We start from the raw sequence: 23,914 nt of genomic DNA on the forward strand, positions 1-23,914 counted from the left end.
TGACAGCAGATAACTTAGGACAGCTGAGAAAGCAGAAGTCTGTCAGTAAATCCTGAAAGCATGTGAGAGCAGTGGAACTAAGAGAGATCAGCTCCAGCTAGAGCAAGAAGAACCCAAGAGCTGCAGTGGGTGCTTGTCCAGCTCCTCTGTCTCCCTGTGATGCAGGTAAGGCATCCTACAACTACAGGAAGCCACAGCTCTGAGCCCAGGCAAATAATACCTCACCCACAGTTCCCTTCTGATGCTCACACACCACCAGCACACAACATATAGACCCAGAGCATCCAAAGCTGTCAAGACACTGCCCCATCCTTCATCCCCTGGTGTACCAGATCCCCAAGGACAACAGTTGTGGTAGTTGACCTGAGAAGTGACTCAGTCACACCCCCCTCTCCAGCACAGGCACAAACCTCAGCTGGGCCATCTTCTCCAGCCCCTCCGGGCTGATGCGGTCTCTGGAAAGCAGATTGCTGAGCTGCTGCTCCTGGTTCCCAGCCTCACGGAGGAGTTTGCTGAGCTCCTGTTGCTGCATGTTCCTCATCTGCTGCTCCATCTCGGGACTCAGAGGGGTTGGGGGCAGTGGGCCACACATGTACCCCCCTGCCTGGCTGGGGTATCCAGGGAAATAGGCTCCTGGGTACACACCATTGCTTGGACCCATGGGGTACTGCAGGGAGTACCCACCGTAGGGATACTGGGCCCCTTGCCCGGAGGCCCGAGGGTAATAGTAGGGGTTGTCAGAGTTCTGGAACTTGTAGTAGGATGTCTGGGCCTGGCGGGCTTCCCCCCAGGAGGTGGGGCTCACTTCATCATCCGTGTCCAGAAAGTGAAGCTGAGCAGTCTGGCTCTTCAGGGCAGGTTTCTGGTCGGGGTTATTTGGGTCCCACAGCCTGCGAGCCGTGCCGCCCCGGCCCCTGCTGCGCGGCCCTTTGCTGCCAGTGCCGCTGAGCAGGAGCCGGGGCCCGGTGTGAGTGGGCTCAGGGGAGCCCACGGCGCTGGCAGAGAGGTCTGTGTTGGCAGGCAGGAACAGGATCCCACGGCCCCTCCCCTGGGGCTCTCTGCTCTGGCTTCTCGCCTCCGAAGCCTCTGAGTCATTGCAACTAACAAACGCCTTCAGGGGCTTTTTTTTCTCAGTCTCAGCCAGACTCACGTCCCTGCTCATCGTTTTGCTGTCAAATGTGACTCGAAAGGCTCCCTTGACCTCCCTGCCGTTGCTGCTCCATTCGCTCTCGCTCCTCAAAGCTCGAGCCTGCTTTTTCCTGTCCAAAGTCCTGCTGCAGACGTACGCTTCTGCCTCCTCCATTCTGTCATCGTCCAAGGAGTCCGTGGAGGACACAGAGAGCTGCTTCCTGGCGCGCATTCTCTCCCGGGCACGCTCCTGCCTCCTCTCCACCCCGTCCACGAGCGGGGCCCCATCCACGCTGTTGCTGCTTCCAGCTGAGCTCGTGCTGCAGGTGCGGTAGCGGCTGCGGCGCTTGTCGGAGCGGGAGTAGCGTTTGGTGGAGCTCAGCTTCCCCTGCAGCACCTCCTCACTCGTTCTCTTTATCCTCTCACCTCGCTCTAGCCGTCTGCCTTTGTCTTCCCTGGAGGTTTTCACTCCTTCCCTTGCCTGGCTCCCCTCTCTATCCTCCTTGCTTGGTTTGGTTTTCCTGTTATTGTCTTTTCCAGTCCCTTTCTCAGTCTCTTCATCCCTCTCTACTTTCAGCTGCTCCATCCTACCAGTGATTTCCTCAGCAGCCGAGCGCAGGGACAGTTCTTTAGCAGCTGAATGCAGGCGTTTCCCAGGCTGGTAGATCTGCTGGTCTGGCTTCTTGGTTCTCCTCGTGGTCTTTGGACACCACTCATCTGGAGTGGGCTGCTTGGACGAGTTCTCCTGGCTCTGAACACTGCCTTTAGTCCCTGTCTCTTCATTTTCCTGTGAAGGACCGTTCTGCTTAGGGCCATCAGCTTTGCTGAAATCCTCCAAGACTGGAGCCCCTCCTCCCAAAGAACCCTTGTCATTGGTACTTTCCTCTTTGCCCTCCTCAGCTCTGCTCCTCTCTTCTGAGGTCTCTTGCTTTGGCAGTTTGCTCCTCAGGCGGGAGAGGCCGGGCTTGTAAATCTCCAGGTCTGGACGCCTGTTGTCTCTGCGCTGCCTCGGCTCCTTCCCCTCCTTCATGGTTTCTGGGGAAAAAAATAGACATAAGAAAGCTATTTCCACCATAAAACTGCCAGGGGCAAAAGACCATCACCACAAATATCAAAAAAGGAATGTTAAGTAAAGCACAAGAGCCCACCACCCTCAGGGCAGGTCTAAGGGAACAGATCTGAAGAGTCTGTGTCAAGATTTACAGGAAGTCAAAAAGAAAGAGCAGAAAACATGAGAAAGTCTCACAAATCTGACCCAGTCCTTGTCCTGATCCGCTTACAAAACAAATCCAGCAACAGGTTTTGGCTCAAAGCACCAACAAGCTGCGAGAAGAACAGATAAAGCCCAACGCGGGGCCCGAGCACACATAAACACTAACAGGACACAAGTCGGTGTTAAGGGCTGCAGCAGCGGCTGCCCACCCGCCGGGGCTGTGGGAGCCTGTCTGCGGGTGCTGCCTGCTCCAGCACAGCCTCTGGAGACAAAGATCCGCTTCTCCTCTCTTGCTCACGGCCCCTGTTTATCTCCTTCTCTCGCTAACTGTACTTGGGTAAAAACTCGCTGAAGAAACCACCCCGGGCAGCCCATAACTGAACGTGTAACTAAAGCCGGGCTGCTACGCGCTGCGCTCTCTCAGCTCGTTCCTCGCGTCCCTCCGCGCCTCAGCCCCACCAGAACCGCCGCTACCGGCCCCCCGGCCCCCGAGGGCACACGCCCAGGCCTGGGCCGCCCGGTAGCGCTTCCCCGGTGGATCCCGGCCTTCGTGGGCCCTCACCGCGGCAACACCCGTGTGCGGGGCGGCCCCGGGGCAGGTGCCGCAGAAGGGACGAGGGAAGAGCCCGGCGAGGCCTGGCGGCCGCCGAACGCCCCCCGCCGGCCCCGCGCCGCCGCTCACCTGTCCCGCCGGCCGCCGCGGCCCGGGCCTGCGCCGCCACCATGTCCCGCAGCTCGGCGGCCGAGACGCGGACGCGCTCCAGCCCCTCCGCCATCTTCCCTCCGCCGGGGGCGGGGCGCGAGGACGGCGGCCGCGCAGGGCCAAAAGCCGCGCGCCGCGCATGCGCAGCCCGCCCGGCCCCCGCCGGCCCCGAGGCTCCTGCAGCGCCGGCCCCATGGCCGCGCCGGCCCTCGCCGATGTCCGAGCGGCACAGGCCCGGCTCCGCGGCCGCCTGCAGCCCACGCCGCTGCTCACCTGCCGCAGCCTGGACCGCCTGGCCGGCCGACGCCTGCTCTTCAAATGCGAGCTCTTCCAAAGGACCGGCTCTTTCAAGGTGCGGCGCTGCCCGGGCCCCGGCGCAAAGGTCGCTTCTTGCGCCAGGGAACCTCGTGTTGTGCTCCCCCGCGGCTGCCCTGGCTCCCCTGCCCGGCGGAGGGACCGGCTCCCAGGGCAGAGGGGGCTGAGGCTGCCGCGCGGTCCTGCCAGATCCGCGGGGCCCTGAACGCCGTCGGGTGCCTGGTTGAGGAGAGCGAACGCAGCGGAGGGGGGAAGCCCCGCGCCGTGGTGACACACAGCAGTGGCAATCACGGGCAGGCGCTGGCCTGTGCTGCACAGGCAGAAGGTAACAAACATCTCAACCTCCAGCCCTATCATGCTCCCAGCACCCATCTCTGCCACCCCTGGGGAGAAGTAGGGGTGTCCCTTCCCTGAACACGTGCAGGAGGAAGCACAGGCAAGGCATGGCTCGGGAGAGCTGGCTGCTCCGGGGTTTTTGGCTGTTGGACAGCCCTTGTCTCTGGTCACACAGGGGTTCCTGCCTACATCGTCGTGCCCCGGACAGCCCCACAGTGTAAGCAATCTGCCATCCGCGCCTACGGTGCCACGCTGGTGCCATGTGAGCCCAATGACAAGGTAAAGCACAGGGGAGACGGGCCAGGGACAGGGCCCAGCTGGATGGAGAGACAACCCTCTGCCTTTTCCCATAGTCCAGAGCAGAGACAGCAGCTCGTGTAGTCCAGGAAACGGGAGGAGTGATGGTGCACCCCAACCAGGACCCGGTGGTGATGGCAGGGCAAGGCACAATTGCCCTGGAACTGCTGGAGCAGGTGGGAGGAAATGCTTGGCCCAGGGCTCTGCTCCTTGTGGCAGCAGAGAGGGTTAGGGGAGAGGCCAGAGCACTCACACCTCCTTGCTGCACAGGCACCCGAGGTAAATGCAGTGGTGGTTCCTGTCGGAGGAGGAGGAATGATTGCAGGAATGGCAGTTGCCATCAAGGTAGGCAACAGCTCACTGGGGAAGCGGGTGCTTCATCTCCCCTGGGGGACAGCATGAGACTCCCACAACAGGCAGCAGCTTTTCTCTTTTAGCAATAGAGAGACCCTGCTGTGAGCAGCTGTGTGTGCCTGGGCTGTGCAGGGCAACAGCACGGCCCCTGCGGCTTCCTGCCTGCACAGCAATAGGGCACAGGCACACAGCAGTCTGAACCCAGCAGCTGCTCCTGCTCTCCACAGGCTTTGAGACCAGATGTGAAAGTGTTTGCTGCTGAGCCACGCAACGCAGATGACTGTTACCAGTCCAAGGTCCGAGGGGAGATGACCCCCAACCTTCACCCTCCCGACACCATCGCAGATGCAGTTAAAACCAGCATCGGCCCAAACACCTGGCCCATCATCAGGGATCTGGTTGATGATGTCCTGACAGTCTCAGAGGAAGAAATCAAAGTAAACGCTCCTGCCTTTCCTCCTCTCCCTTCCTTCATCCATGCTCTGCCCCTCCTCTCCCTCCCCTCCACTCTCCCAGGGCAGCACGAATCCCTGCACACCACCCACGCTGCGTGCAGCTAGAGCAGCTCCCTCTGCAGCAGCCTGGGCTGGATGTGCACAGGCAGTGCCCTCTGCAGCCCTGGAGCAGCCTGAACTTGCTGCTGACAGCTGCTGCTCTGCCCCCACAGCAAGCCACACGGCTGGTGTGGGAAAGGATGAAGCTGCTGATTGAGCCAACAGCAGGCGTGGGAGTGGCGGCCGTGCTGTCAGAGCAGTTCCAGGCACTCCCCAGGGACCTGGGGAACATTTGCATCGTGCTGTGTGGAGGAAACGTGGACCTGAGCTCCCTGACCTGGCTCACAGCCCTCCCTGGGAAAGGGCAATGAGAACAGAGCCGTGGCTCAAGTGGCAGAAACCTCCCTGAATTCATAGAGTCTGGTTTGTGCCCCTACTTAAAAACAGATGAACAACCCCAAACATTTCAAAGTTTTTGTGGAGGGGTGAGGGAAGCTGGTGTTGGGTCTCTACAGCACAAGAGTAACTTGGTTCCATAGTAAAGAGTTGCCACTGTGGGGCTGGAAACAAAGGGCTTCCTGTTCTCCCATCCCCTGCTGCCCTCCCTGCCCTGGGACAGGCCTCCAGTGAGCTGTGCTCACTCACTCTCCCCAGCTGCTTTCTCACTGTCACAATAACTTCCAGCAAATGCCTGTCCTTGACACAACAACTCCCCTGCACACAGCACTGTGGCAGGGCACGAGGCACAGACAACAGCCCCAGTGAGCCAAGGGGCTTGCCAGACCAGGGATGCACACAGCCTCCCCACTTCTTTGGCCTCCACAGCCAGGCACCACCAAAACACAAGCACTTAGACCTTTTTTCAAAACACTTTCCATTAAAATAAATACTTGTAGCTGGTACCTGAGCAGCAGCTGGTGAGACAGCCCCTGTACACATTCCTGTACAGACCTCAGCTGTACCATGTCCAAGACATCGGCGATGTCCTCGCTGCGCAGGGGCTGAGAACAGCACCCAGGGAGCTAAGGCACAGACTGGAAGCTTATTCCATTTCCACCTCCTGCACTGGCAGCACACTCTCACTCCTCACCCATGGCACAGGCTGTGGAACGTGGGGGTCGTAAGTCCATTTGGGAAACACGCGCTTGTAGAGGTTCAGCAGCACTGTGTCCTGGGACTTCAGCTGCCCGTCGAAGTGGCACTTCATGTGACCATGGGTCCCTAGGCAGAGAGCACAAGAGGCCATTAGCTGTCCCCTCCTGCCCAGAATGATCATATCCTGCCCAGCATCCCACAGGTAAATACAGAACCAAACCTACCCAACGGCTCCTTGATGTGTCCTCTACGACCCCACTTTGTCCTCAGCTCCACTGGCTTAAACCACATCACATCCTCTGGACACCACAACACAAAAGGCAGGTGAGAAACAGGCTGAAACAAGTGATCCCACAGGGAGAGTTCTGTGTCTGCATGCCCTCCCACGCTTCCCAGCACCCAGAGAGGGGCTGTACCTCTGTTAAAGAACATGTATCGCACCACAGCTGTCTTAGCAAAGATCTTGAAAGGATGGCCACTGAGCACCAGCCGCTTGACGACGATCCTGTCGGGGTCCACGGAGAGCAGAGAACCCGTGGCAATGAGGTCATGCATTCCTGCAAGGTAGAGTCACTAAGGCACCACAGAAGGTGCCTTCCTCACCTCCTGCCTCACCACACAACCCCTTCTCCCCAATGGTTCCAAGCCCAGAGCAGCAGGGACAAAGGCGCCAGTGACAATAGGGATTGCAGTGCATTAATCTCCTCCAACAGCATGAAGGGGACAGCATTTTCAGGTCCTGCTTGCTGGATAGATGCACTTCTAAGTGGGCTATGGGAGCAGCCTGCCCATGTTTGCTTCCCAGATACCACCTCCTTGGTACTTAGCAACTTACCATTACTTCTCTGTTTAAAAAGAAGCACTGAGGCAGGAGGGAAAGTGATGGGAGCGTAAACAGTCACCACCAGAGCTGCATCCGGACGCAGGAAACGCTCCAGCTTGTGCTTATCAGCTAGGGCAGAACAGCAATGATCAAGTTCAGGCCAACAGCAGTCCTCAGAGCTCTGGGAAACCCCACTGTGCCCATTTTTCCCTGGCAAACATGCTCTGCACTTTACAGGTGACAAACACCCCTCCTCTGCTGGCAGAGAGCATGTGGGAAGGAAGGTGATCCCCTGAGCTACAAGCTCACTGTGGAGCTGGAGCACTGAACCACCTTGGCCAAGCCCCACTATTCAGTGTCCCCCTGGAAGCCTCAGAGCCTAAGAGTGAGTCTTCACAAGAATCCTTCAGCCAGGTTCAGACACCATGGCTAAGACATCACAGGCTTCCTGCCTTAAGAAACCCCAGCCCCACTTCTTGGGCTGCCCATGCCCACCCCAGCAGCCCCTCACCCACCTGAGGTGTGCTGGGAGAACAGGGGGGATGCTCGGAAGCGCCTGAAGCCACAGTGGAAGATCAGCTCCTCCTTGGCCCTCACGGGCTCGCTGTTGCTTGGATGCCGACGCACCAGGAAATTCAACACAGACATCTGCAAGTGAAGCAGCAGCATGAGGGGCTGACAGCAGGGCTGGCAGAGATGGCAGACAGAGCAGAAAGCAACTGGGCACTGCAGCAGAGGTGAATGTTCTTGACAATAGCTTCCCAAAAGGCTACCAATGCAGACGCCTCAGCCAGGCTCAGACACTCCAGCCTAAACACCCCTGGCAGGTTCAGCCTCCTCTGACCAAAGGGAAACATAAGCAATGAAGGGAGATTCCAGCCTAAACCCTCTGCAGCCAGAGCCTGTCCAACCCATGTAGCCTGAGGGGATCAGACAAGGAGCAGCACAAGATATCAGCAGGGCCATCCTTCTCACCTTTTGCTCATGGGGAAGCAGTGAGAAGAGGACTAGGGGTTTCCCTTCTTTGAAGCTCTCCATCACTGACACTGGGACGTTGCAGACATGAAGTGTAACATACCAGCCAACCTGCCAAGAGAAGATCAGGCATGAGCACTTCTCTCAACAGGAAAGTGTCACAAGTAACAGGTGCCTGGGTTAGAGAGAGAATCCAAAACAATATCATCTGAACTCATGGCTTCACACTGAAAGGATCCACCCAGCCACCTCCCTGACAAGTTTTTCCTACTAGGAGCAAGGGAACATGGTAGGGGAAGAGATCAGCAAGAGAAAAGGGAGTTACCGAGGCTCCTTCGGTCTCCTCTTTCTCTATTTGCCGGAAGAGATTCTTCCTGGTTCGGGAGAAGTCCTGGAACTGGAAAATCCTGGCATAGTCTCTTGGGAGATTTTCTTTGGGGTCCCACGGAGAAGTCCGGAAGCTCTTGAGCCCCCTGTACTTCTGGAACCTAGAGTACAGGTAATAGGAAAGACAAACTGCATCAGCAATGGAGGTGCATGGCCAGCACCTGCTATGGTCTGCAGGGACTCACCTTCAGAGAGGACAAAAGGAGCAAAGCAAATATTAGCTCTCAGAAAAGAACTTAGAGCAGAGAGAACTAGAAACAGCAGCCAAGTCCCCACACAACCTGCCCTGCACCAGGACTCTGTCACCCTCCTCCCTCTCCCACGTCAGGACTCAGCTCTCCCCGCTGCAGGCACTGCCCAGGCCCACCCACTGCCCCCAGCTAGTGCCTGTCCTGGAAGCCTCAGAGCCTAGGAGTGAGTCTTCACAAGAATCCTTCAGCCAGGTTCAGACACCATGGCTAAGACATCACAGGCTTCCTGCCCTACCTCACCAAACTAGATAGAAAGGCCCCTTCCAGCTCCTCTCCCATAAACACCTTGTTTCTCACCGGACTCTGGCAGGGACATCACGTGGTGTGTCCACCTCATCTGGGAACATTTCATCCATCCTCTCCTGTTTGTATCTCTCCAGCATCTGTTCATCTTCTTCCACCTTGTCATCATACTGCTCGTCCCGCAAGCACTCGGAAATGCTCATAGTCTCACACTCCTCCTCTGCAGTTTGCTCTTCCTCCTCACTGCTTTCCCCCTCCTGTCAGAGGACAGCACAGAGCCCATGAGCACACAGTGTTATGCTCATGCAGCACTGCAAACCCTCTGTGTGCTTGGGCTGTGGGACTCCTGACCCAAGCTACACCCCAGACCCTCAGCTCAGTACTGAGCAGGCCAAAGAAGCAACATAATACATGTAACACTTAACAGGCAAGTCCTGGCTTTGTGTCGTGCCCTTGCATGGAGTAAGCCAGGACAGGACTGTCTTAACAACATGCAACAATGCCCTGGAGATCACCTGCAGTATCAGCTCTTAGAGACAGATACCTGGGAAGCTGCCTCTTCCATCATATCATCATCGATGTCATCATCATCTTTCTCGCTGCCACCTTCTTCATCATCCACAATCCAGGCAGCCTGGTACTTGGAGGTGCCTTTGGGGACCTTCACCACCCTCCTGTTTGCCTTTAGAGAAGCTGCAGAATTCCCACCAAGAATTAAACCAGGAATGATTCTCCTTTCTTTCAGCAACATTGCCACCAAGATCAGCTCTAGATTAGAGCCACTGTTTCCCAGCACAAAGTCAGACAGAGCCCAGAAAAAGCAGCTAAAATGTAACCCTGCTAACAGCCAGGGAAACCACACAGCCTGGTCCTCAGGCGATGAGAGAAATGGAATCCCTGTGTTCCCAACTAGCCTGGTTCCTCATGGCCACTCTCAGCCACCCTGGTGATGGAGGATTTCTAACAACCCTCTTAACAAGGACAAGGAAAAGGTACAGAAGAACCACTGCTGCTCACCCTCTGCTTCTTGCAGTTCTTCTTCAGTAGGCCACGTCTGCTCCCCTTCCATAGGATCAGGAACCACTTCTGACTGCAAAGACTCCTGCTTGGTTGGGTCTGGCTTCATCAGGACCTTAACATCTTCCTCCATGTCATCAGTGCCATTTACAGAGTCATCCTGAAGGATAAGAGCAGAGTCTGCAGCTGTGGACACAGCTAATTTGAGCTCACGACCATCCTGAAGCAAAACTGCCTTCAGTACCACATGCATTAAAGTGTAACATAGTGTTTGTTATTTGCTGTGGGCAAGGAACCCCAGCTCAGAGGCAGAACACTGATACAACTCCCCTTCCCATTCCCCTCCCCTCAGCCAGTTGTGTTTTCCTGATACAAGTTTAGAAGCATCATGTTCTAACAAGCCCAGCAAAGCAATGCCCTCCCACACACCTGCACCTCCATGTCCTGACTCCTCTTCTGTCCTTTAACCACTCGAGGGTTCAAAGAGAAGGGGTCAGGGGGGGCATCCACCTGACTCAGCTGGAAGTCTCCATGCCCCACGATATGCACCAGGCTGTTGACATTCAGGGTCTGTCCCCTGACAAAACCAGACACCTTCAAGGTCCCAACCAGGTCACTCTCCTGACTGGGCACAAACTCAGCGGCGGTGGCGAGCAGGTAAGCGCGTCTGTCCCGGAAAGCGAGGTGCCGCTGCTTCTGGGCAGAGAGGTGCCTGAGCAGCAGGCAGGACTCCTGCTCCGTGCTCAGGGGGAAGAGCTTGGCCTCTGGAAAACGCTTCTCAATGGCTTTGGCAAGTTTCTTCCTGGCATCTATCCGCTTCTTAGGTGGCAAGTCGGTGACCCCAGGGACGGCGAGAGCTAGCGAGCAGCGCACAGGACATCAGGAGCAGATCATAAACCTCACACCCCCTCTTACCCAGCACTGACACACAGGTGCCAGCAACCCAAAAACATTCATATCCCAAGGTGCAGAGGTGGTTTCACACATTCCAAAGAACAGAAAACCTGTTTTCACGGGGAAGATTTGGAGTCTAAATGAAACCACAGAGATAAGGACCCAGGAACTGAACTTAGCAATGAAGGGTTTAAATGCTTTTGCTCTGCACACCCAGATAACCATCACAGTCCTGACAGCACCACACACCCAGAGCACCCCTTTTATGTCCAGCATCACCCCACCAGGGTGGTAACACAAGAATGGCATCTCCAAGATTTATGCTCAGAAAGTGAGCAGTCAGAGACCTGTGATCACCTATTAACATGTGGAGCTTGTAATTACTGTGACAGGAAATCCCCAGCAAGTACCCCTTCACCTGCACCCCACCAGAAGCCTTTAATGTTGCCCACTTGCTCACCGTAGGTGGGGAGCCCCTGTGCAAAGAGGCAGGAGAGGCAGTGCTCCCCAGCACTGTCCCAGCCATCTGCAGGATCCAGGATGAACAGCAGGGAGTCAGCAACCTTTGCCAGGTCTAACACAGCATGAAGGTCCCCTGCATGCAAACCATCTCCGTTACTGGGGCTGCCAAGGGTACAGAGCCACGAGCCAAACCAAGAGCAGCGTTTCCTCACCTGCCTGTGCCGTCACAAAGCGCCAGCGCTGCTTGAGGCGGGGGCAGAGGAGTGCAAAGTCATCAGCTCTCCCCTCACCCACACGGACAACAGCCGCGTCCTGGCTCTGCAGCAGCTGCAGCGTGTCGTGGGCTGCAGCCCTGCTGTGCAGTGGCACCAGAACCACGAGGTGTGGGGGCCCATCCCTGCTGCCCAGGCTCCGCTTCTCCACCAGCACCTGTGGGCACAGGCGCAGAGCGTGAGCCGCAGCCCCAGCCCGCTTCCCACCTCCCGCATGGCCTAAGGCCGATCTCTCTGCAGCTCAACCCAAACCTGTTCGTTCCAGCAAGGCTCCTCTTGCCCCACGCTTAACTGACCCAGGCACCCGTTGCTGTCCCTGGCTCCTGATCCCGCCACAAAGCCCCAAGCTCTTGGTTCCCACACCCGCCCCGGCCCCGCCGCCGCCGCCCCCTCGCACAGGCCCGCCTCGCCCCGCTGAGTGCTCCCCACGACACGGCTCCCGTTGCCCCGCGTCACTCACCGCCTCCCTGCTCTGCCGGCGGAGCTGCAGCGCCTGGTGCCGCCGGTCCACCCTGCTGAGCTCGCGGAGCCGCCGCCGCGCCTGGGCCTTGACGGCGACGCGGCCTGCGGGGGAAGAGAGGGCGGGTCAGGCGGGCCGCGGGGGCCGGCGGGGGAAACGGGCCGAGCCCGCTCCGCCTCTCACCTCCGGCGCGGCGCTGGGCCGCTCCGCTGTGCTTCCCGCCCTTGTGCGCTTTGTTCTGCTGCTTCAGCGGCCCGGGCCGGTGCGCGCCCGCCGCCGCCATGCTGCCTCCCTCACCGCGCGCCCCGCGCTTCCGCCCGCGCCGCTGGCGTCACTTCCGGCGATGGCGGCGGGGTTGTGAGGGGGAAGGAGGAGCGGCGGGAAGCAGAGGCGGGAGCCACAGTCGTGCCGTCAGCGCTTTATTGCTCAGCTCTTTGTACAAGTATTTACACCGGAGAGGAGCAGCCCTGCGGGAAGCGGCGGCTGAGGACGGGCCCTTCCCCGAGCCCCCGGCAGCGCCCCCGCGGCCCCTCCGGCCCGGGCCCGGCCGCGCCCCCACAGCCTCATGCACCCGCTGCAGCTCCGGCCCCCGCACGCCCAGCGCACCGCGGAGCGCTGCCAGAGCCCGCCCCTGCCCCGGGGCCGCCGCCGCTCAGGGACGTCCCTCAGCTTGTTGCTGGAAACACGAGCCCCGCGTCGCCCCAGGAACCGCGGCAATGGCGTTAAACATTTACAGTGGTGCTGCAATTGCCCGTGAAGCTGAGGCCAACTCCAGGGACAGGCAGGGCAGCTGCTGCTCTGAGCCTGGATTGAGCAACTGCAGGGGAGGGGAAAACCAGGCCCCTGCTTCCTCTCAACTCGAGGATTCACCTCCCTCCTTTCCTCCTGCAAAGAAATCGGCGTGTCGGCAGCAACCCAGGTTTGTTCTTTATGGATTCTTTTCTACCCCTAAAAGCAGGATTAGCTGGCTAAACCTTAGAAACTCCAAAAGCCATACAAACAGAGGGTCCTACCTGACAGGAAGGGAGACATAGAACTAAGAGACCAGTGACAAACACTGCTGAAGCAGCAGTGATGAAGTCTCTCTACAGAGGTGTGCACTGGTGGCAGGACAGCATGTGAGTCTCTCCTGCGGTCACTTCCAAAGGCTGTTTGTCCATCAGCCAAGGTGGCCCCCAGCACTGCCACAGCACTGCCTGGCAGAGCCAAATGGGAAGAGGCAATAACTAGGATATATCCAAATCAAGAAATATAACAGTCTTGTGAGTTAGTTACACCTTGTCATTTAAGCAAGAGCAGGGAAAGGAGCAAGGTTTGAAAATTTCTGCTGAGGGTTCCTATCACAAAACTCCTGTAAGTCACCCAGAAACCCTCCCACCACAGAGGCTGACACATCTCTCCAGATCTCTGCAACCCCCAGAGCTGCCCAGAGCCTCTCTGGCTTGTAAGAAAAGCCAACATCTGATTTGCACTGTGGCCCAGGCCCTGCACAGCTACAAGCAGAACTCCCACAAATCCTCACATTGTAAGTTTACAGCTGTTTCACTGCCCTGAGTGGTTCTGCAGAGCCCTCACACTACCCAACAAAATAAACCACAACCTGCTGAGCAAGCAGGAGCAGAAAGCCAAGCACCACCTCACTGGGGCTGACAGCACTGCAGGTTCAAACAAGCTCTTCCTGCCTAAGCAGAAACCACCAAGGAAAGAGGGCTACAGCCAGAGCATGAGCAGGGAAGGATCCTCCAGCAGCTGGGACATAAGCTTGCAGGGGGAGGGTCCCTTCCAGCTCTCCTGTATGATCACAATACTCCATGGCAGCCTGTTGCCAATTCACCTTCCCTGCCCAGTGCTCTCTGCCAAAACAGGCTTCACACCACGCCAGCACACTGCCCTGACAACCTATGAAAGGAGGAGCAGAGCTCAGGCTGCTCTGACACGCTGGCTAAAGCCCAGAGAGCAGCTGCACTGCAGGACGGCTGAGCTCACATTCCTGCTCCCTAAGACAGCCTCACTGCTGCCTGCTGGGCTGACACTACTTTCCACACTGGTGAGGAGGGGGAACGAGGAGCCAGGGCAGGCTGGATGCAAAGCCTAGGCCTTGGTTTATAAAGGAAGACTGGTTGCAACTGGAAGGGCCAGTTTATTCAAGAAACCTCACATTGCAGAGAATTCACAACACGTTGGAAAGGGTCCATGTCTGCTGAGGGGGGGCCAGTCTTCTGCAGCAGCACTGATCTATGTCCCCAGCAGGTGCCACAAAGGGAAGGGTTAACTGTAACACAGCTGATGTTTACAAGCAGCCTGAGGGAGCCAGTATTAAAGTTCAAAAAAGCCTCCCCATCAGACAACAGTTAAAACAAAAAACCCCTGGTTTAAAATGTTTAAAAGCTCAAGTGTTCTTGGCTGCAGCATCATGGGGAGGGGCAAAGGTCTACACCACACAGGGGGCTCGTGGGGCTCGGGCTGCTCTACCAGTGAAGGCCGGAGGGAGGGGTCTTCTCATCTTTGTTGCTTTCCAGAGAAAAGGGTGGGATTCGGACATCAAAGTGGGAGCCATCAGGCCTCTCAAATCGAAAAGTACCCCTGCAAAATAATGGCAGAGATCACACTGAGGCCAGGGACAAACAGAGAGGAATGATCAGCAAGAAGGTGAGACATGAGCTCTTCCATGTCCCGTGCAAGTACTCTGGTCCAGCAGCAGGTACATGGCATCTGCCTGCCCAGACGACTCCTCCAGTGGGAGACTCCCGAGTGCTTTCCAGCACATCTCATACCCATCTCCTGACTAAAGACGTTGTGGTTGGAGCCTCCAGGAGCTAAGTCCATCCACACACCTGCAGCAGTGTTTACCCAGCTCCCACTCCACAAGGGACACAAGCCTCTGAGCTATTTTTACACACTGATGACATGTATATTTCTTGGCAGAACCTCCCCCAGTGTCTGTGACAACACGAGATCCCATCACAGGTGGAATTTGGAAGAGCTGCTGCTTTGCATTTCAGAAAGGGCATTTCAGAACTGGATCTGCCTGTCTCTGTACAAATTGTTTACTGCCCTGAACTGTGCTGCAGAACACAACACAGGCAAGAGGATCCTGGAGATAAACTATCAGGTTCTCACGATGAAGAGGACACAACTGAACACCAGGAGTCAAGCTGAGCAGCTTCTGAGCTGCAGAACCTTTCCCTCTCTTCAGGGGGCATGCAGAGAAGGAAAAACTACTGAACAAGCTGGTTTTACTCCCCAAGGCATGCACTCAGGCAATTGAAAATGCTTAACATGGCAAACAAGGGCATATCCTATAGGACAAAATGTTGCTCTCTTGCTTTTCCCAACTCAAAGGCAGCTTGACTCCGAAATGGATTTACTTAAAGAAGGAAAGCCAGAAAGAGCTGCCACACAGATGGCAAGAGGCGGCTGTGCACCTCCTGTCCACACAGGGATGACACTCACTGTGTTCACCCAGCTGAAATGCAAAACAAAGGGGAACTGCTTTAAACCCGTGGCACAGAAAAAGAACAACTCAGCCAGGCACTTTCCTACTTGCACTTACACCTGAACACCAGTTAGACTGAAGGTCTTAATCTGGCCTAAATGAGGAATAACCCCACGTGGCAATTCCCTGTGGACACAGAACTGTAGAGCTTCACTCAGTGGTAGAGTCAAAGCCCAGTCCTCTCCTAAGAGAGATGACACCAGCACTCACATCCCTGCTGCCCAGGGAAACACCAGTGTGAAGCCTTGCCTCTTATGTCAAGGACTGAAAGGGACAGGAACTGAGTACAGCAGAAGATGACAGAGAACCACTTCAAGTCTTTCCAAATCCAGTCTAGCACAGCCCACAGAACAGGGTGAGCCTGGAACCTCCCTTGGTGAAGAAAGAAACCAACAGATGTTCTTATAACTAACTGGGATATTGCTGTAAAGAAGCTCATGAACATTTTAACTGTCATCCAATCCACTTCCACCCACCTTTCAGCCATAAATCCAGGTTGCAAAGTGCTGGGGGCTCCTACATCTAAACCACTACGGCAGCAACAAGAGCCTCTTACCACATGTGGCCGCTGGATGCCTGCAGGGAGACGTGACTGCTGTACTGAAACGCCGGCTGCTCTTTGGATAGAACTGGCTCCTGAGAAGACAAGGAGACACCACTCTGCATCAGCAACGCCTCTGAATGTTTCTCCACAGACAGGCAGCAATGGGAAATGGATACAGTGAGAGGAAAAAACAGAGATCCACACCTGAGCATTGCCACCAGTCACACAGCAAACAGCCTGTCCAGCAGCACAGATTACTCCAGTTTCCCCATTACCTGTCATTTAGGATCACTCTCTAACACTCAGTGTGATGTTTCAGGGCTACACAGAAAATTAGGGGACTGGAACGTTTGTGTGATGAGGAGAGGCTGAGAGACCTGGGGCTGTTCAGCCTGGAGAAGACTGAGGGAGGATCTCATCAATTCTTACAAATCCCTGAAGGGTGGGTGTCACGAGCATGGGGCCAGACTGTTTTCTTTTGTGGCCCATAACAGGACAAGGGGTAACAAGCACAAGCTGTAACACAAAAACTTTCCCTTAAAGACAAGGGAAAACTATTTCACTGTTGAGGTGAGGGAACGCTGGACCAGGCTGCCCAGGGAGGGTGTGGAGGCTCCTTCTTGGGAGGTTTCCAAACCCACCTGGACACATTCCTGTGCCCCCTGAGCAAGGGGAACCTGCTGTAGCAGAGGATTGGGCTGAGCTCTGGATGTCCCTTCCAGCCCCCACCATTCTGGAATTCTCACATAATAAAAACAGATTAAATGCTCATGTGCCATTTCTGTTTGTTTCCCACTGCCAGTTTCCTATTTCCACTGCCCACTGGCAAATCAACCCAAGTGAGAGGACTCCACTCCCCAAAAGCAACTCCAGGGCACTCACCCTTCCTACAACACCACGGCCCCTGACGGTCTCCAGGGTGCCAGACAAGCTGAATATCCTCCAGTGCCGCTCTCGGAGCTGAACCACTTCGCTGTCCAGGTTCTCCAAACGAATACAGTAGCGCCACTGGACAGAAGAAAGACTGTTATCAAGAACTGGAATCAGCTGCAAACAGCTGATAACCCAGAGCCAATCCCAGGAAACAGTTGCCAGGCAAGATCTACTCTGCCTCAGAGCTTGTCACACAGCAATGATGCCCCAGCAAGGAAACTCCTTCCCTTTAATGGCTTCATGGAACAAAAGGCACTTACCCAGTAGACATGGGAATTCTGGGCTTCCTGTCAAGAGAGGAAGAAAAAAAAAAAAAGACTTTAACAGCTGCCCTTCAAGGCTTGGGGCCAAAAACCTCTTCAGCTGTCAGCACAAGCACAGGGGCTCTCAGCCTGTGCTAGACTGACACTGACAACTCACGAGCACAAAGGCAGCTGCTCTGCAGTCAGCTGCCAACTGGCACTAGCTGTGCTCTACATATGTCATGAGGTGGGAGGTTTGCAAGGACCTTGTGACTACAGACGGGGGATCTCCATGTTAATTACACACCTTCTACAGATCTACAAACACCCCTTTCCTCCCAGCTCCTTGTGCACACACCCTGTGCCCTCCCCTCCAGCCACAGGGCAGGGTTTGAAGCAGGAGCCCCTGTTGCTGTGCAGCGCTGCTCAGTAATAACCAAACATCCCTCAGCATAAACCCACAATTCAGCCCTGGGGCAGCTCCTAGGAAGAGAATTAACTCTATCCCAGCCAAAACCAGGACACAGCTAAATCCAGGCATCTTTAGCCAAACCCTCTAATCCACATGAGAGCCAGGGAACGGGAGCAGACACCCACAGCACCTCATCACTGGGCAGGACAAAAGACATGTCTGGCATCGCAGAGCACGTGGCCCTGGTGCCACCTTCCACACACACACATCTGGGACTCAGGCAGCACAGCACACAAGCTTTCCTAAATATCCTGCTACCATTGCTCTGCAGAACAGTGCTGGGTGTTTCTCATACCACAAATAATAGGCAAAAGCCAAGCTGCAGGAGCTGTTCTCCACAAACTGTGTGACAAGCAGCTTCATGTTCACACCTCTGCTGGACATCACAACGAATTCACAAGCATGACTAAAGAGTCCTTTCTCCAGTAAGGTGCCTTCACTCAAAATAGTCTTAGAAACAGCTGCAAGTTGAGCAGGCTGCAGAGCTCACATGGCCACATGCACCACAGACCTACCCTCATGCCCATGTAGAAAGGGATGACTGTGACACGGATGTTCTCTGTGGTTTCTCGGTGCACATCAGACAGCTCCAGCCAGGGGTGGTTCTTCTCCTGCCAGGCACACAGAGTGTCCCTTGCCACAAAAGGTGGAACTGTGGGAAGGGAAAAGAGAGTTTGTGAGGAAAGGCAGACTGTATCCAACAAAGCAACTCCTTTCACAGCTACAAAAGTTATTTCAAGAAGGCTTTACTGTAACAAAAGCCAAACAGACCAGGATTCTTAGGCCATGATGGGCTCTAGGTACTTGTTACAGAGTATCTCAAGCACCTGGCCCCGAAGTTCCCCCTGCAGCCAGAAATTACCTTTTGTTTGGTCATACATGAGAAACCTCTCAAAGAGCTCGTGCTGGATGGGCACTTGATCAGTGGAGCTGTAGGGAAGGATATCCTCATGGCTTACGTAGTCTAAACCTGAAAAAGAAACCCCAAAGCCACTGAACTTCCCCAGCAGAGAGAAGCTCAGAAGCCTCCCACCAGAGAGATGGATCACACTACTGAGATGTTAAAGAAAAGGATTTTGGCAGTAGCAGTCAAAATTACACACAAGCATGAAGGAAACATGCCAGTAATAACCCTTGGCAGTGTTCTGCAGGATTTCTCCTTAGACTCATTTCTCTGATGAAGCCACTCTGCCTGCTGCACTGCCACAAAAGGACTTTGGGCAGGACATGCCCAGCACCAGAAGAGATCTAGCTGTCCTACAAATAAGGTAGAATAACCCATATGCAACAGGGTATGAGGATGAGATCTTGCTCTCAAGAGCTCAAAGCAGGTGTGCTGTGTCTGATCACTCTCACTTCCAGCTGTTCACACAGGCTTCATGTTCTTCAGTCATGCTGCTGTTTCTAGTGCAGCCCTGAACCCCAGCCAGCCCCACTGCAGGAATGTCCCACAGGAACTGCTGCTCCACTGCCAGGGGCTGCCTGCTGGTGACCCTTCTGACCTCCCCTCAGGACAATCTGCACGTTCACAGAGGTTACAGGTGAGTTCTACTCACCTGGTATGGCATAGAGGGCTCTGCTGTCGTCGTGATTTGCCAGGAACGTCACTGCTTCTGTCTGTGATCGCTGGGACTGAGAAAAACAGAGCTTTATGTCTTTCTGGGTGGCCACTCTCCAGCCACATTTCACTTTCCTACTGTGGTTTCTAAAGCGTGGAACGTTTATTTCATGTAACCAATTCACCTCAGAACATCTCTCCCTTTCATTCCTCTATACTAACTCTCCACTCAAACTTAAGTGAAGAGCCCTTTCAGTGCTGCAACCCACACTCACAATGACCAAGGAGGAATGACAACAGGATGAGGAAGGGAGGTGGGAAAGGGGAAATGTGATCCAGGAGACAACCACAAGACATCCCAGTTTATCTTTCTCAGGGAAAACATCAATTAAAGAACAGATTTGTCCTAAAATTCTACACAATCAAGTTAACCATCAAAGCCTTTTCCCTCCAGTGCCTGTCCACCTAAAACATTGATGTAAGAGAAGATATTTGAGTACACCACCAAGGTTCTTAGTTACTTACTATATGTGGACAGTCCCGGGCATCTATTAGCACCTGGTAGTAGGTGTGTGTTTTGCCCTTGACCTCTTTGGAGCCGTGGCCCGTTGTGTTCTCGCTCCTGAGGAGAAAAGCAGAGCACAGAGCTCAAGTACAGGACAGTAGCAAACTGTTGTTACCAGGACCAAGCACATTCACAAGCAATTCTTTACAAAAACTATATTTCCCAGCCTTTAAGATGTGAAGACTTGTATCAGCCACCCAGAAAACACGAGGAGCTGAGATGACAAGCAACAGTGTTTTTCCCAGGCATGACAGCTCTTTCACACAACTCAGAAGTTCTCCCTGCTCAGTCCAGTGTCCCATTTGGGGTGGGATTCCCACTGGTTTGGAGTTCAGTTTATTTCCTTCACACACAGACTCTCATACCTTCCACTTGGACTCTAATTAACACAGAATCTCTCTTTATTAAGCATCTCTCCTCTAGCTCCCATCCATGCAAAACAGACCAATCCCATCATTCTCCTTACTTTACCCCAACCAGGAAACTCACTAGGAAATGTAAATGTACCAGCACCAGAGCACACAGAGCAGAACAAATCCTTACTTCTCTGTGACAGGAGAAGCCACATCTCGATCGTAGAGCCTGGCTTGCCAGGGAAACAGGACTATTCCTCTGTAACCAAACACGCTGTGAAGGAATAGCTGAAGGGAACAAATCATTGCATCTGAATACACAGGGAGCTTTCATCAGCTCAGGTACAACAGAAAACATGGATCCAAAAGCCCTTTTCTGAGAGTATTTAAAAAATCAACTCCATGGACTGAGATAAAACTGGAAACATTGACAAAGGGTGTGAGTGTGTGGGATGGAATCAGCACTGGGTGAAGCCATGGCAGAAACAAAGAGGCAACACAAAGAGTTTGGGATGAGAGAAGATACTCGTCACCTCTATCCCATAAAAGCAAGTGGCTAAACCAGTAACAGAGTAACAGAAGAGCGAAAGTGCAGGAGAGCAGCATGGGAGGGAATGCTCAGGAAGGCAGGAACAGATCTGTGAGTCATGAGCACACAGTGACAAGTTTAGTTGTTATTTCTCCAATGTAGTCTTTGCCTTTTCTGCTTCCAGAGGGAGAAAAACCCTTAAAGCAAAGGGCTGGAGCCACTGTCACTGCAGCACCAGCTGGGCCACACTGCAGATTCTTATCAACTTGTTACTGTCAGATGACTGACAAACTGCAGACACAGCAGAGACATGGAGCACTGAACTGTGAAACTTCTGGCCCTCTGCTACAATGCAGCAGCCTCCTTATGGGTAAATCACTTGGCTTTCTAATCTGTGTGTAACCTCAGAGGCTGGAACTTCTGCTCCACTCCCTGCACTACTCACCTGTCCTGTCTCGTATTTGCCGTGCTGCTTCGGTGCCTCGAACACCCCCACAGTCTCCAGCACTTTGCCCTCTGGCCGGTTTCTAGGAGCAGAGAGGTAGTTTGGTGGGGGAGCTGGGGCTGAAGCAGCCTCTGGCGAGGGGAACATGGAGCACCTGAGCCTCAGGTGCCTTCCTCACTCCACACCTCCCTCGGGTACTTTGCATCTCCCATGAGAGGCCATGGGGCTATTCAGTCACATACACCCCCTTTGCCACCTCCCCTTCCCCTCCCCTCTTTCTGGACACCCCCATACCCAATTGCCCCCATTCCCCTGCCCCAGCCATCCTGACAACCTCCCAACACACAGAATCGTCTCAGCTGAAAGAGACCTGTAAGCTCATGGAGCGCAGCCTCTGTCCCAGCCCTATCCACCGCTAGAGCATTTCTCTCAGTGCAACGTCCACCCGTGTCTCAAACCCCTCCAGGGACGAAGACTCCAGCACCTCCCTGGGCAGCCCGTTCAATGCCTGACAACCCTTGCAGGAAAGGAATTCCTCCTCACATCCAGCCTGAGCCTCCCCTGGTGCAACCTGAGGCCGTTTCACCTTGTTGTACCGCTTGTCACCAGGGAGAACAAACCGACCCCCACCTCGCTGTCACTTCCCTTCAGGCAGCTGCAGAGAGCGGTGTCTCCCCTGCGCCTCCTTCTCCCCGCACCCCCTCAGCGCCGCTCCCCGCCCGGGGCCCGGCCCCCCGCGCAGGCCTCACCGCGACGAGAGGTGCCTGTGCGGCGGCAGCAGCAGCAGCGGCGGCAGCGCCGCGGCTCCCCCCGCGCCCAGCGCCCGCAGCCCGCGGGCCGGAGCCGAGGCCGGGGCCGGCTGCCAGAGCGGGTTCCCGCGGGCCCGGCAGCGGCCCAGCGCCGCCGCCACGACCCGCCGCGCCGCGCCGCCCGCCATCCCGCGGCCGGGCCTCGCCGCCGCCCCACAACGCCCCGCGCGCCGCGTCCCGGCAGCCCCCGCGCCGGCCCCACCGGCTCCCCCGCGTCACCCCGGCAACGCGATGGCGGCGGCGCTGCGGGCCGGGCCGCGGCTGCGGCGGGCGCTGGAGAGCGGCGAGCTGGCGGAGCTGCCCGCCGCGCTGCGCGCCGAGCTGGAGCAAGCGCTGGCCTCCGAAGAGGCCGTGTTGTCCTTCAGCCTGCTGCGGAGGCTGCACGCCGCGCTGCGGGAGGCAGGTAAGGCCGCGCGTTCCCCACGGAGCCGCGGGCCGCCGGACGCCGGGCCGCCGGTAACCGCCCCGTTCGTCACCCGCAGAGTCCCCGCTGTACCTGTATCAGCTCCTGGAAGGCTGTGACGTCTACCTGCCCCCGCTGCCGGTGCCGCCGCGGGTAGGTGAGGGCCGGGCACGGGCCGCAGGAGGCGGCGGCGGCCCCCGGCCCTCACCGCGGCTCTGCCCTTCCCGCAGAACCCCGAGCTGGTGGCCCGGCTGGAGCGGATAAGGGCCAGGCTGGCCAACGAGGAGTACCGGCGGATGACCCGCAACGTCACCGGCCAGGTGAGGGGGCTGCCACACTGCCAGCTGTGAGGGCTCAGCCCTCAGGCGCGGGGCTGTCAGCAACCCCATGGGCAGCAGAAGAAATTCGCCCCACAGAGCGAGTGCAGCAGAGCAGGAACGTTTGACAGGGACAGGAGGAGCGCAGGCGTTAATGCAACGGCCAACAGAGAGGGTATAGAGGGCAGAGGCACGTTCCTGTGTTCCCTGATTGAGGGGAAGCTGCTTTAGCAGCGGCTTGGGCTGGATGAGCTCTGCAGGGCCCTTCCCACCCCCACCATTCTGGGATCCTGTGATTCCATTAAAGGTAAATTACAGATCTGCAGCAGAGAACCTGTAAGAAAACACGCACCCTTTGAGAAGTGCATCGATTAGAAATGATCCCTTCCCAAGACCCCAGAGTCAGACCCAGAGGAACCCAGCACTGGGGGACACAGGCCCAGAGGAACTCAGCACTGTCAGGGCCCCTGGCATTACCATTGCTGTCATTATGCAACTCACTTTAAGATACAACCAACTGCAAGTTGTTTTAATCTCTTCTTCCAGGAGACGAGAGGGACATTGTCAGAGATTGGGAGGCAAGGTGAGTGGCTGCCTGTCCTGTGGCCACCTGGCAGCAGGTTCTCCTGGGGGAGTCGCAGGCAGCACCACATCCATGGCTGCTGATGCCAGGCAGAACGTCCCACCACAGGGGTTTAGTGCACCAGAGCACTCCTGGAGTGAAGGAGCAGCCTGGTGCTTGTTCTTACAAGTGTTTCTGGTGGCATCAAGCGTGTGAATCCCGAGGGCTCCTGCAGCCCCGGTAGCGAGCTCGCAGCTCATGCCCAGCTCTGCCCTTCCCTAACGCCACCGGCTGTGCCCTCCCCTGCAGTTCGCTCCATGAAGGCCGTTTTCATCACTGTCTTCAACTTCATCGTCACCGTGGCCACGGCCTTCGCCTGCACCCTCCTGGGCAGCCGCTACATCTTCACCGAGCCAGCGGCGGTGAGTGTGGCTGCTGTGGCTGAGGGCGGGAGCGGCAGCTCCAGTCACACACTGCCCGCCTCGCTCACTGCCGTCTCTGCTTGTGTCCCCAGCACGTCCTGGCAGCCGTCATCGTGGCCTCCGTGGTTGGTTTGGCCGAGCTCTACATGATGGTGCGGGCTCTGGAAGGGGAGCTTGGGAAACTCTGATCCCTGGGAGTTGCAGCCCTCGTGTTGGAGGCTTTTGCCCTCCTCAGCAGTAGCTAATTTGGGCCAGTTTTATCTTCTGTTCTGTGTTTGTACCCGCTTCTGTTACCAGAAGACAGTGGCATTCCTCAGCCCTCATCCTTTGCTCCTTGACATTCCCAACATGACTGTGGATTAAGCACCCCACGGGTGCAGAGGAGCAGAGGCTGTGTCTCTCCCCGCCCAGCACAGGGAGCGGCAGTGCCTCCCACCGTCCCTGCGTTCCTCTGATGCTGCTGTCCTCTTACTCTGGAAATAAATAGCGGGCTGTGTTTGCAACCTTCTTCCTGCTGTGGCCGTGCAGAACACTGACCTGGCATC

At 56.1% G+C, this 23,914-nt stretch overlaps 5 protein-coding genes and 2 non-coding genes across 11 annotated transcripts in view; 2 read left to right on the top strand and 5 right to left on the bottom strand.

Annotated features, from left to right (window-relative positions):
- Positions 1–5,833, bottom strand: part of SMG6 (SMG6 nonsense mediated mRNA decay factor) — a 113,926-nt gene extending 108,093 nt beyond the window's left edge. For 4 of the 5 annotated variants that reach the window (XM_062012278.1, XM_062012277.1, XM_062012282.1 and 1 more), the window contains exons 1-2: positions 3,024–3,125; positions 411–2,163 (exon numbers count right to left, since the gene is read on the bottom strand). In XM_062012278.1, the coding sequence (XP_061868262.1) occupies positions 411–2,163; positions 3,024–3,117 (1,847 nt within the window). In that variant the 5' untranslated portion in view covers positions 3,118–3,125. Of the gene's footprint in view, positions 1–410; positions 2,164–3,023; positions 3,126–5,743 lie in introns of those variants that run through there. The other variant, XM_062012279.1, reaches the window with a different exon arrangement.
- Positions 3,226–5,292, top strand: SRR (serine racemase). Its single transcript, XM_062012455.1, has 7 exons — positions 3,226–3,396; positions 3,549–3,684; positions 3,871–3,974; positions 4,049–4,168; positions 4,263–4,337; positions 4,574–4,783; positions 5,014–5,292. Exons 1-7 carry the CDS (start codon positions 3,238–3,240, stop codon positions 5,209–5,211), a joined length of 1,002 nt encoding a protein of 333 aa, XP_061868439.1. The 5' UTR covers positions 3,226–3,237; the 3' UTR covers positions 5,212–5,292.
- A 47-nt stretch (positions 5,834–5,880) lies between the features above and the next one.
- On the bottom strand, positions 5,881–13,747 carry TSR1 (TSR1 ribosome maturation factor). Its single transcript, XM_062012283.1, has 15 exons — positions 11,903–13,747; positions 11,720–11,823; positions 11,200–11,416; positions 10,986–11,120; positions 10,061–10,488; positions 9,632–9,791; positions 9,159–9,307; positions 8,669–8,871; positions 8,059–8,221; positions 7,734–7,844; positions 7,274–7,406; positions 6,771–6,887; positions 6,352–6,492; positions 6,160–6,234; positions 5,881–6,061 (listed from the first exon to the last, which is right to left on the bottom strand). The coding sequence occupies exons 1-15, from the start codon at positions 12,000–12,002 to the stop codon at positions 5,883–5,885; spliced, it is 2,415 nt and encodes an 804-aa protein (XP_061868267.1). The 5' UTR covers positions 12,003–13,747; the 3' UTR covers positions 5,881–5,882.
- On the bottom strand, positions 7,118–7,210 carry LOC133627410 (small nucleolar RNA SNORD91 family). The gene has a single exon (XR_009820154.1). It is a non-coding gene; the product is annotated as a small nucleolar RNA SNORD91 family (small nucleolar RNA).
- On the bottom strand, positions 8,509–8,601 carry LOC133627409 (small nucleolar RNA SNORD91 family). Its single transcript, XR_009820153.1, has one exon. It is a non-coding gene; the product is annotated as a small nucleolar RNA SNORD91 family (small nucleolar RNA).
- Positions 13,748–13,839: 92 nt separating the features above from the next.
- Positions 13,840–21,793, bottom strand: POLDIP2 (DNA polymerase delta interacting protein 2). Its single transcript, XM_062012285.1, has 11 exons — positions 21,606–21,793; positions 20,857–20,938; positions 20,073–20,170; positions 19,490–19,586; positions 18,963–19,038; positions 18,269–18,376; positions 17,922–18,058; positions 16,953–16,979; positions 16,642–16,767; positions 15,772–15,851; positions 13,840–14,302 (listed from the first exon to the last, which is right to left on the bottom strand). The coding sequence occupies exons 1-11, from the start codon at positions 21,791–21,793 to the stop codon at positions 14,188–14,190; spliced, it is 1,134 nt and encodes a 377-aa protein (XP_061868269.1). The 3' UTR covers positions 13,840–14,187.
- Positions 21,794–21,884: 91 nt separating this feature from the next.
- Positions 21,885–23,872, top strand: TMEM199 (transmembrane protein 199). The gene is made up of 6 exons (XM_062012421.1): positions 21,885–22,068; positions 22,148–22,221; positions 22,299–22,388; positions 22,932–22,968; positions 23,257–23,369; positions 23,462–23,872. The coding sequence occupies exons 1-6, from the start codon at positions 21,897–21,899 to the stop codon at positions 23,555–23,557; spliced, it is 582 nt and encodes a 193-aa protein (XP_061868405.1). The 5' UTR covers positions 21,885–21,896; the 3' UTR covers positions 23,558–23,872.
- The last annotated feature ends 42 nt before the right edge of the window (positions 23,873–23,914 follow it).

Source organism: Colius striatus, chromosome 20, assembly GCF_028858725.1.
Source record: "Colius striatus isolate bColStr4 chromosome 20, bColStr4.1.hap1, whole genome shotgun sequence".
NCBI classification, from domain to species: domain Eukaryota; kingdom Metazoa; phylum Chordata; class Aves; order Coliiformes; family Coliidae; genus Colius; species Colius striatus.